Consider the following 13,013-nt stretch of genomic DNA (forward strand, 5'->3'; position numbering starts at 1 on the left):
CCCCCATGCGTTGCCATTCGTGAGGACTCAGGTGTTATTCCTCTGTACCCTGTAAATTCACGCCATATCCCACCCTTCAAACCGAAACACAGCCATGCAAACACAACTGCTTCACGGTTGAAACACGAATGAGACAGAGGTACCAAAGCAATCGACTTTTATACAAAGTCTCCCTCTGGTATTGAGCTTTGTTCAAATTCTACTACATATTAACTTCTTACGAAATTCTAGAAACTAAAATACAGTGTTGACATATTGCATTCAACGCAATAAGGAGAACGGAATTGATTGACTAATTAGCTAATGCTAATTTTAAACTACTGACCAAGTTGGGTTGAACGATAAATATGTACATAAAACTCGACCCAAGTTCAGTGTTACAATACAGGTTGTAGCTATGTCGAGAAAGCACGGCTGGGATTTTATGGAACCTGTTTATTATGAACAGGTTTTATAATCACTTTCCTTGTATTTACTGGAGTTTTACTAAACTCGGATCGTGAGTAAGTATTTAGGTTTATATTTGAAATATGAATTCATTCGCTCATATCAGACGGTAACTGTCCAATGCTGAACATATCCCCCCCACCCTCCACCCCCTTACAACGAAGGCTTTGTCATTACTTGCCACGCTTAGCAGACGGGTTGTCAACCTTAGTTATGTCTCGTAATATGCCGTGTATGCCTTGGTAATGTTGGAAATAAATCTTAGTCTCCAAATATAACAATTCGTGGTAGCTATCATGGGCGTCACAGTATACTCTGTGATGCCCATGATTTATTACTTTCCGTCAAGTGAATCGATAAAGTTGTTACTAGTATATTCATATATAGGCATGTAATGATCTAACCCTTCCTTTCCCGTGGGTGTCGTAAAAAGCGATTAAGCTAAATGGTCGAGGGATGGGCAGCACCAAAGCCTAACTGCAGTTGCTAATCCACCAGCCGAACGTGGCAATTACTGGCAAATCCCCCCTTATGGAGAAGACTTATATTCAGCAGTGGGCAGCTAACGGCTGATGTGGTGATAAAGATGATGATATCTGATCTCGTAACTAACTGGGCATCTACGAATTTAAAAGGTAAGTAAAGCCAACATTTAGAATTACAACTATTGTGTAGGTAATTGAAAATGTTTAAAGCAAGTGGTAATAAATGTTTAGTTCGTACATTGTTCAGAATTCAGAAACTTTATCTCGCTCTCGATTGTGTACAGCGCCTTGTATCTATATTGTTGCTACTTGTGAAAACCTATTAGCGGCTTATTTTGTGATCCTAAACTGTATCTTTTTGTTCTAATGTAGCCCTGGTTTTCCTATAATTAAATAAATAATTAAATAAATCATAACATATTATTACATTTGCGTGTTATAGAAGAAAAAATAAAACGCTACGCTTTATTGGCTCGGTGTGCAGTTGTGGTGTACTACATGCTCTCGTGCGCGTCCCGTGAATACTTCCGGTTATTAATTCCTAGCTATCGGCCGCGAGTAAAACCACTTAAAGAAAAATGGAAACTTAATTTTGTGTTTTGTTATTTTTTTTATGACATTTTCTCCGCGGAACACAGTTTTAAATTACATAACCCGTAATATTATAAGTACGTGATTACATATTACAGTGTAATAACTTGTGACATTATGTTTTTTTTTATGCCACTGAGATGGCAAACAAGCATACGGCCCACGGTAAGCGGTTACCGTAGCCTATGAACGCTTATAAACCAGGGATATTACGCACGCGTTGCCGACCCTGAAGAAACCTCTTTACCCCCCTTTTGAAGAACCCCATGCTGTAGTCTCTTGGAAAAACCTCGGCAGGGAGCTCATTCCATAACCTGAATGTTCGTGGGAGAGAAAACATCTCTGAAACCGCCTTGTACGTGACCATTTAGGCTTATATGTAAATATAAACTGGTACGTAATTTTATCAATATATGTGTATGAGATGTATGTATATGTATATAGAACAGACTATGTGTGTAAAGATGTGTATATGTTTAAATTGATTATACAGCTAAAGTTTGTAAATTAGTTAAAAATATTTGTAACCAGAAATAGGCTTCACCACACAGGGAATACTAATGTGAATGCTTGGGAACAAAATGTATAGTTGTTACATGTATTTTTGCTTCTAATATTTTTTTTTAATGGATGATAATAAAATGGCAACCCCCCCTGCGCTAACGGTATACGCTGGCGGGGCACCAGTGAGGGATGATAGGTGAGAATGAAAAAGCAGGTTAGTTAGCCCATCGTGATGAAAACATATAGAATTCAGCACGATAGTTTCCAGAGGGAACCACGTGGACGTCGACCTGATAGGGTGTATTACTAGCAATGGGGCTGGTAGCCCGCATTACTAACAATCCCTTCCCCCTTGTATCTTAATAAATAATATTGTTATTATATAATTTTAATGGTTTTATTATTACTAAACAAATAAATGCAGAGGATTGTCGAAACTTTAAAGTCTCGGCAGATGAAGCAAATATAAAAAAAAAATTGTACGCAAACGAATTATCCCTAACCTGGATTGGCAATTAAATATATTACATGACGTTTTAATTCATGGCTTCGTCATTTTTTTATTTCCTTTCAAGACAATTGTATAATTGATTTTATACGTCATTAAAAACCGAAGCCCAGTGGGTAATGTTCACGATGCCCGGCGGCCGGCGTGGAACGTGAGCGCGCGCGTGCGCAGCCACTCGTGACAGTCTGATGCGCACAGATCGAGTCCATTGATCACCGGAAATTTAATGTTCCCGTTAAACTAAGCTCGTCATTATTTGTATATTTACATGTTAAGGTCGTGACCTTTTACTATATAATGATACTAATTATAACCCGCACATTTGTCCGCGTAAATAAAAATAAAAATCATGTGCTAATATTTTCTAATGCAATTAGTTGATTCTTCTGAAGAGAGTAAAAATTTAGAAGTATACAAAATCAACAAAACTATATGAATATAAAGTTAAAAAATAAAAACAAAAAAACAACTCACCAGAGGGAGACTGCTTGGGTACCTCTGTCCCATTCGTGTTTCAACCGTGAAGCAGTTGTGTTTGCATGGCTGTGTTTCGGTTTGAAGGGTGGGATATGGTGTGAATTTACTGGGTACAGAGGAATAACAAAGAAACATGGTGTTATGAATTTATTTATTTCATCAATTAGGTGAGTTTTACAGATTCTCAAAACGCTAATCCAGGAAAGCATCAGTACAATAAAACATATTTTACAATTAAATGGAATAATATTAATATGAATTAAACAATAATAGAAACAACATTAGATCTTAAATCACTGAACACAAACACTCTACGGTCATACGACGAAACTCCAGCAAGTTGGAGGCAAACACGTCTAATTGCGGATACCGGCTCAAAAAAATCTTTGAGTAGTTTCAACGCAAGAGAGAGGGGAGCTTGCTCGGCCAACACTGTTCTTCTTAACGGAACATCAAATAACGTCTACGTGCTCGCACGTAGTTAATGGGTGCTCCTATTGATATTGATACCAGCACAGTTAGGTTGCATTTTTCCCCCATATTAATTTTAACATATAACCAATTAAATTTAATTCCCGTCTCATTCCACGTGTATTACAGCCCACCATATCCAATAAAAATAAACTCGGATATATATGGGGATAAGACAGCTTTAAAACCGTACTGTTTTTACATGCATATCAAAGTAAAAAATATCTTTACTTATATTACAAATGTGAAAGTGAGTTTGTTTGTTACCTTATAACGTCTTAATGGCTTAGCCAATCATTATGCAATTTGGTATATAATATAGTAAGAAGAAGGATATAGGCTGTATACTAGAAGTTATGTTAGTAAACCTCTCCCGGTCACACAGCCGAAGTCGCGGGTAGAAGCTGGAATTTGCAAATATAACAAAGCATAAAAAAATATTGCAGGGAGTCAGTGGATGCAGGTGTCTCAGGACCGTTCTTTATGGCAGTCTATGGGGGAGGCCTATGTCCAACAGTGGACGGATAATGGCTGAAATGTTGATGATGATGATAAAAAAAAATATTATAGTGAGATAAACCTTTTTTTAGTCGAAAATCCCGGGGACCAGCGGGCATGCATGCTTGTGGTAAGTTTTAAAAGTCAATAACATTCACTACAGTTAACAAAAATTGTTCACGATGGTTTCCAGGGGGAACCACGTGTGGGTCGACCTAATAAGGCATATTGCTAGCAATGGGGCTGTCAAACTCCATTGCTAACAATCCCTTTCCCCATACTGTTAGATTTCTTAAGTGCAGATTCTGTTCTAGAATTATATCTATATTAGGGGCTTTTTTGTTTATATACACCTATAGGTCAAGATATGAATGGAATTAAAAGAAATCAATAAAGCGGTATATGTAATGACAGAGGACTTTACGATATCGTATTTCTCTATCTGATGCAAGAGATGCGATATAAAGATGAAATTAGTTTCTCATGCAATACATTGAATAAAAAATGTTGCCCAATTTAAAACGGTAATTACAAATATTGCAATCATATTATTAGACTCATTAGAGTTTTAAAACACGATGGCCTCGATTCAAAAGTAAAATTCACAGTCGTAAAATATGGAAAATTTCTGGTATGCGGTTATTGTTAATAATGAGTTTGCTATACGAACATTTCAAGTTATTCAACTTTATTAACAAAGAATTTAGTATTCAGGTAAATAAAAAAATCTGACCTCAAGTATTAATTTCATTAAAATTATATACTAATTTATATTTCCTTGCTTATTAGAATTTGATTGCGCAATATTGGTTACACAGGTTACACTCTGGGTTTGTTGCACGCGTCCGTGTAGCCTTACTTCAGGTTGCAGCTGAAAATCAGTGCTTTGCTTTTAAGCAAAACTATCACTGAGCTGTAGCCTATTTGGGTCACTGCGACACACTTGGTGAAAACATATCTCCATACTTCATCTTTTGTTTTATATTTGAAAAAATGTAAATAATCTGATTGTATAAACTCATTTGTTAATTTACGTGTGTCATAAATGGCTTAAATAAAGTGTTTATTTATCTATCTATATAAATAAAAGTAGGTATCAGCTAATGCTGGAGAATCTATATTCTAGATTTAGGGTACAGAGGGCATTATATTTTAGTTAAAACAATATTAATTTGTTATGTCCATGGTACTGTTCATGTCTGTATTACCATTTTCTATCATGTGGGCCATTAGCTTGTTTGTCATTTTATATTGCTTAAAAAAACTTCTTTTTTTTTATACAACTTAGAATGGCAAACAAGCTGACGGCCCATCTGATGGAAAGTGGTAACCGTCGCCTAGACATCTTCGCCCATGATACCTCCCATGCGCTGCCATTTCTGAGGGCTCAGGTGTTATACCTCTGTACTCAGTAAATTCACGCCATATCCCACCCTTCAAACCGAAACACAGCCATGCAAACACCACTGCTTCATGGTTGAAACACGAATGGGACAGAGGTATCCAAGCAGTCTCCCTCTGGTGAGTTGGTTTTTTTGTTTTTATTTTGTAACTTTATATTCATATAGCTTTGTTGATTTTGTATACTTCTAAATTTTTACTCTCTTGACCATATGACCATAGAGTGTTTGTGTTCAGTGATTTAAGATCTAATGTTGTTTCTATTATTGTTTAATTCATATTAATATTATTCCATTTAATTGTAAAATATGTTTTATTGTACTGATGCTTTCCTGGGATAGCGTTTTGAGAATCTGTAAAACTCACCTAATTGATGAAATAAATAAATTCATAACACCATGTTTCTTTGTTCCCAAAAAAAATTTTAACTACACTTAATTGTAGTCTAAAATAAAATAAATCGTGTAATAAAATGCACTCTAGAATATAAAACTAAACATATTAATCATTCTGATTTCCGTTTTTGGATAGGTTAAAACATAAACTTACCTGTTTAGAAGTGTTTCAATAAGATGAGCGGAATGCGGCAATGCTTCCACCAGCAAATCTATTGGTAACTCCGCCGCCACGCTCTGCAGCACTCCAGGGCCCAATCGGGACAAAACGGCGGCGGCTTCCCGGAACTGTCTTCCCTCGGCCAATAGCAACACGCGGCGTAGTGCGAGACGAGGAGAGGTATACGTATTCTTCTCCCGCTCTCTTTCGCGCCGGATTCGCTCTCGACTCTCGTTCATTTTGCGAGTTACAATGGTAACACTAGCCCATTGTTTTTAATGGATGTTATCGGATTGCAAGTTTTCGGCGTCTGTAAAAGATTAAAATAGATGTGTTAAGATAAAACTCGCATTTGTTGGACTTTAATCATTTTTCTTTACAGCGCAGTTACAATCGTTTTTAAATCATCGTCTCATGATTGTATTTACCACAAATAATAATAATATTAATTTGTTTTTTTTTATACAACTTAGAATGGCAAACAAGCTGACGGCCCACCTAATGGAAAGTGGTAACCGTCGCCTATAGACATGAGCAATACCATGGACATAACAGTACACACACATACTGTTTCGTCCATGATACCCCCCATGCGTTGCCATTCCTAAGGACTCAGATGTTATTCCTCTGTACCCAGTAAATTCACAATGGTGTGAAGGGTGGGATATGAATCCCACCCTTCAAACCGAAACACAGCCATGCAAACACAACTGCTTCAAGGTCGAAACACGAATGGGACAGAGATACCCAAGCAATCGACTTTTGTACAAAGTCTCCCTCTGGTAAAATATTTTGGTTTATTTGCATAATTAGTTCCACTCTTGACAGGCGGATTGGCAACCACAGTTAGACTTTAGAGATGTTTTAAAAGGGACGTTGCTGTCCATCCCTTACCCTCCTTAGTTCCTCTTACGACACCCATGGGAAAGGAAGGGCGGACTTATCGAAGCCGGGAATTTCTGAAAAATCTTAGTCTATGCACAATTGACGGAATTATCAGTTAACAAATGTGGAAAAAAATACAGCCGAACCTTTTTTTTTTTAAGTCGGTTAAAAATAACAAAACATTATTGTCGTTTTATAACTTCACGAACTTTCTATCGTAATGTCGTGGGTACATTCGTAGTTTTACGTTCCGTTAAAAAACAAGTGAATACGAATTCACCTGTATAAACGTATATACTTCGTTCGTTCGCGAAATATTAGCTGACATATTTCGCGAGGGAAAATATCTGCCAGAGATGAAGAGCCACAGTCAGGTTTCGAATACTGCTGCAAAAAGCGCACTTCCGCGGCTCGAGCGATGTCAAAAACCTTCATTACTAAGCGGCAGGTGATGACCGCCCGCCGACACCGGGCATGTCATAGAAGGTGGCGTTCGGTGTGTTACAAACTGTTGTCCCTACGGGCAAAACTTTTTTTTATGTAACTTATAATGGCAGACAAGCTGACGGCCCACCTGATGGAAAGTGGTAACCGTCGCCTATAGACATGAGCAGTACCATAGAAATAACAGAGTATACTGTTTCGCCCATGATACCCCAATGCGTTGCCATTCCTGAGGACTCAGATGTTATTCCTCTGTACTCTGTAAATTCACGCTATATCCCATCCTTCAAACCGAAACACAGCCATGCAAACACAACTGCTTCACGGTTGAAACACGAATGGGACAGAGGTACCCAAGAAAACTACTTTTGCCCTTGTGAATTATGGTAAATAGGAGATAGTTTATCTGTGTATCTAGTTTTATTTTAATTCATTCTGTCATTTAAACGTTATTGGGTATAAATATTTACAATCTATTATATTTTTAAAATTAGTAATTATTTATTTTCTAGTTTGGAGAACCTCTGTATATTGTAATGTCATCATCAAATCTTTCCTTTTGCATTAACTGTCCATTGCTGAACATATGCCCCCGTTATAGGGTTGGGGGGGGGGGGGTTGCCAGTATCTGAAAAGCAAGCAATTCATACAATTTTTTTTAATGGATGATAATGAAATGGTAACCCCGCCTGCGCTATCGGTATACGCTGGCGCGGCACCAGTGACAGATGATAACTGAGGATGAAAGCAGGTCAGTTAGCCCATCGTAAAGAATTCCACGAGAATTAACCACGATGGGGGAACCGCGTGGAGCTCGACCTGATAGGATACTTTGCTAGCAACGGCGCTGTTAGACCCCATTACTAACAATCCTTTTCCCCCCAACAATTAATTATTCAAACAAAGTATAATAAGGGTTATATAAAAAGAAGTCTCGCTCTCGTCTCATGCCTTGTACCATCACGTAATTGGGCGAGCGTAACTGTATCTATTATTACATTTTAACTGAATAGTAAACCACCGCCATGGTCGGTACTCTTTAAGCAATATTGTACCGTAACTGACGAAATTTCGAACGTCGACCGCAGTCATTAGTATGGCAACATACAAATAATATAATGGCGCTACTAATGACGACGACCGATGACTGATGACTAAGCTTTATTGATAACTCTTGAATGAACTCTAGAAATCTTAGCTCTCAAGAAGCTATTTACTTTATATCTGCTATATATCTGATAATGTTTTATCTTTTATATATTTATAAAGCATTTTATGTATTTTCTCTTTTATATGTGTTTGTATTTATATGAATAACTTAAGCTTTTTTTTTATACAACTTAGAATGGCAAACAAGCTGACGGCCCACCTGATGGAAAGTGGTAACCGTTTCGCCCATGATACCCCCGATGCGTTGCCATTCCTGAGGACTCAGGTGTTATTCCTCTGTACCCTGTAAATTCACGCCATATCCCACCCTTCAAATCGAAACACAGCCATGCAAACACAACTGCTTCACGGTAGAAACACGAATGGGACAGAGGTACCCAAGCAATCGACTTTTGTACAAAGTCTCCCTCTGGTCTTTACATACTGATGCACGCAGGCAACGCCATGGGAAACCTCTAGTATTATATATTCATATTTAATGAGACAAAACGTATGTATACCAATTACTCAATATTTTAATTATCCAATCAACCAGTGTAATCTGACCTCTAAACTCGAACAATAGGTACCGACTAACGGTTCAAGAGTCACAACTTTTTACTGTGCAACAATCAAACGAGACTAGACTAGATAGTTGCAACGCAAGCTAATTCCGTGCAATCATTATTGTTCTAAATACAGATAGCATCTGTTTCCCAACAGTAAACACGGTTACTGTTTGTCTGTCCGTCCGTTACACTCCCATAGTGGTAACTAACGGGATGACTCGGTTTCGTATGTCATTGAGATCATTTCAACATGTATACGATGACTTTTACATCATTTGTATCTAATTTAAGGTGTCAAGGCGGTAAACAATTAAACAAAGTTTAAAAAAAAAACCGTTAACACCAAACTGTGATGTTGGTACAAAAAATACTAATAATGCAGTTATATCCGAATAGACTAAAGACAGGAAATTCTCTATATCTATGTAAACCTACTTCTTTCATAAATCTCCTCTACATCTACAGGGGGGAAAGGGATTGTTAGTAATGGAGACTAAAAATCCCATTGCTAGCAATATACCCAACCAGGTCGACCTCCTCGTGGTTCCCTCTGGAAACTATCATGGTTAATTCCTGATAAATTCGTCATGATGGGCTACTTGGCCTGTTTTCATACTCATCTATCACCCTTCACTGGTGCTCCGCCAGCATATCCCGTTAGCGCAGGCGGGGTTACCATACAATTTTCACCCATCAAAAAAAAATATATCAGTCGTCGTAATCTATAGTATTGAAATTAAGTACCCGACTGAAACGAATGGAGATATCCGAATGAAATGGGAGTTATCGAAATGGATGATGATCTTGTTTCCACCATCAATGTCCAGACGAACGAGAACCCAATATATAAATATCGGAACGGTACTGACTTTGCCCTTACTTTATCTAGAAATAGTTGGGGAATGAGTATACTTTATTTGCATTATACAAAATATTCCCATAGGAAATAAGCAAGACAACGATACAATTGTATAAATACAGTAAGGCGGTCTTATTGCTGAGAGCAATCTTTCCAAGACAACCTTAAGGTAATGGACTAATTGTTGTACAAGTAGGTATGATAGTGCTGTATAATTACCAGATTAATGTACCAGAGGGAGACTTTGTACAAAAGTCGATTGCTTGGGTACCTCAGTCACATTCGTGTTTCAACCGTGAAGCAGTTGTGTTTGCATGTCTGTGTTTCGGTTCAAAGGGTGGGATATGGCGTGAATTTACTGGGTACAGAGTAATAACACCTGAGTCCTTAGGAATGGCAACGCATGGGGGGTATCATGAGCGAAACAATATACTCTGTTATGTCCATGGTACTGCTCATGTCTATAGGCGACGGTTACCACTTTCCATCAGGTGGGCCGTCAGCTTGTTTGCCATTCTAAGTTGTATAAAAAAAATTAAGAAAGTCAACAGCGTAAAATATCAAGAAAAATAATTATAAGTAACTTTATCAAGTTATATATGGATATTTGTTAAGTTACAGCCAAAAGCTAGTAAAAAATATGATGCCTTGAATGCATCACTCATTAATATACGTCTAATTAACAGTGGGAGTGGAAAAGAGAGGACGAGCTTGATTCAGAGCTACGAACCGCGGGGTCTTCGGAAGTGACTCGTTAAAGTTCTCTTGGAATTTAAGTAGGCAGCCAAGGTCCCCCAAACAAATAATGATAATTTAATTTAATTATTAATATTTAATAATTTTGGCGTTATTATTATATATTAATATGGATATAGATATATAGAATGGAAATAATAAACTGGCCAGAAAAAATAACAAATGAGGAAGACTTGAAAAAGGTGAATGAAAAAAAAAACAATAATAAAAACAATAGAGAATAGAAGAGACAAAACGCTGTGACACCTTATACGACATGACAATTTTTTAAAGAACATAGTAGAAGAAAAAATAGAGGGTAAAAGAGGAAGGGAAAGACCGAGATATAACTACATGGGACAGATAAAGGAAACACTAGGTGTCATGTCGTATAGAGAGATCAAAGATACGGCATGGGATAGAGCTGGCTGGAAAGAAAATACATGATTTAGTTGCACCGACAAGAGGGAACTCTTAAAAGAAAAGAGATATAAATATATTATTATGCCATTGCCAACAAGTTGTTAAACTTGTTGCTGTATCTTTTGTTCAAGTGCAATAAAAAATATATATAATATGTATATATTATTTTGCGATGACGACTCAGTCGGACTACACTCAACTGCTATTAAATCAAATTTCAGCCCAAATATTGATGTGTCTTTTTAAATTCATGTTAGCCATTGTCACTTTCCGCTTCAGAAGGTCATAATCTAAGCTATCTTCCGGTAAACTATTTCATCAGAAGATTTCATGTATGACCAAAACAACTGAGAAACTTAACAAAAGAGTTGAACACTTGTCACACGAGTTGAATAAATTTTTGATACATTAATATTTCTAATAGAAAATATTGCACGGATTAGTCACTTACCATCAGGAGAGCCATCTCCTGATGAGACAACACCAACATCATTGATAGATAGATAGATAGATAGATAAACACTTTATTTGAGCCATTTATGACACACGTAAATTAATAAATAAATTTATACAATCAGATCATTTACATTTTTTCAAATATAAAACAAAAGATGAAATATGGAAATATGTTTTCACCAAGTGTGTCGCAGTGACCCAAATAGGCTACAGCTCAGTGATAGTTTTGCTTAAAAGCAAAGCACTGATTTTCAGCTGCAACCTGAAGTTAGGCTACACGGACGCGTGCAACAAATCCAGAGTGTAACTCATTGCAGGTGTACTGCCGACCTTTAAAAATGGAATATGCCCTTTTCTCGCCAGTTCTGATGTTTAACAGTAAAGAGGTAACAGAAAGACGAACATCACTTCCGCATTTCATAATATTTGTAACGATTCATATAACCATAAAAGAAAAACAACGGTCGCGCTCTAGTGGTTCAGCGCAGCGCCTCGATTCAAAACCAAGGTCGTGAGATCAAGTCCGGCCGATACTAAAAGTTCTTCTTTTTTTTTTTTTTATTATTTTTATAAAGAATATTTTACTTTGAAGTAAAAACAAGTTATGGTCCCAAATCGCACTGATGCACCATAAAATTATTGTTTTTGTTGATACATCCGACGTTTCGAATTTTGGATATGGTGTTCCATTTTATTGGTATTTTTTTCTTTTTTAATTGCTCTTTTTATAACTAAGTTTTTTTTAATGGGTGATGATGGAATGGTTGGAACCCCGCCTGCGCTATCGGTATACATTGGCGGAGCACCAGTGAGTGACGATAGGAGAGGAAGAAAAGACAGATCAGTTAGCCCATCGTGATGAATACACTTGGAATTCAGCACGACGGTTTCCAAGGGTTACCACGTGGACGTCGACCTAGTTGAGTATATTGCTAGCGATGAGGCCATTACCAGTTACCATTATTAACATTTTGTCTGATATAACATTGTTTAACATTGTTTCTGATAATACAGTTGTGCTTACATAACTTCGTTTTGAGGTTCGAAAAGTGATATATGACTGTAAAAATTATAGAATAAAAACACTAGTTTTTTATCCACGAACTTACCCACGAACTTTCGTTCGCGAACTTAGGATGCGCTAATTAACGGGGATAAGCCTATTTCCCTCTTCGTTCCCAATACCATGTGTATACTACATTTCAAAGCGATAGATTCATCCAATAATGCTCAAAGAGGCAACAAACAAAGGAACTCATTTTTACATTTATTTTAATAATAAGGATTATTTACCAGAAGCATAGTATTATATTCTCTGTGCCAGAAGACTTTGTACAAAAATTGTTACTTGGGTACTTCTGTCCCACTCGTGTTTCTACTGTGGAGTAGTTGTGTTTGCATGGTTGTATTTCGGTTTCAGTGTATAATAACAGGGTACAGAGGCATAACATCTTAATTTTTAGGAATAACAATGCATGACAATCAGCATACTCTGTTATGTCCATGGTACTGCTCATGTCTATAGGCGACGGTTACCACTTTCCATCAGGTGGGCC

The 13,013-nt window shown here is 37.1% G+C and overlaps 1 protein-coding gene across 1 annotated transcript in view; it reads right to left on the reverse strand.

The window, feature by feature from the left end:
• Positions 1-13,013, reverse strand: part of LOC113518676 (uncharacterized) — a 58,866-nt gene that overhangs the window by 37,530 nt on the left and 8,323 nt on the right. Inside the window, exon 2 of the mRNA XM_031908393.2 lies at positions 5,932-6,247. Within this exon, the coding sequence (XP_031764253.1) occupies positions 5,932-6,176 (245 nt within the window). The 5' untranslated portion in view covers positions 6,177-6,247. The remainder of the gene's footprint in view (positions 1-5,931; positions 6,248-13,013) is intronic.

This window comes from Galleria mellonella, unplaced genomic scaffold (assembly GCF_026898425.1).
Source record: "Galleria mellonella isolate WM207_F2 unplaced genomic scaffold, CSIRO_AGI_GalMel_v1 utg35, whole genome shotgun sequence".
Lineage (NCBI taxonomy): Eukaryota > Metazoa > Arthropoda > Insecta > Lepidoptera > Pyralidae > Galleria > Galleria mellonella.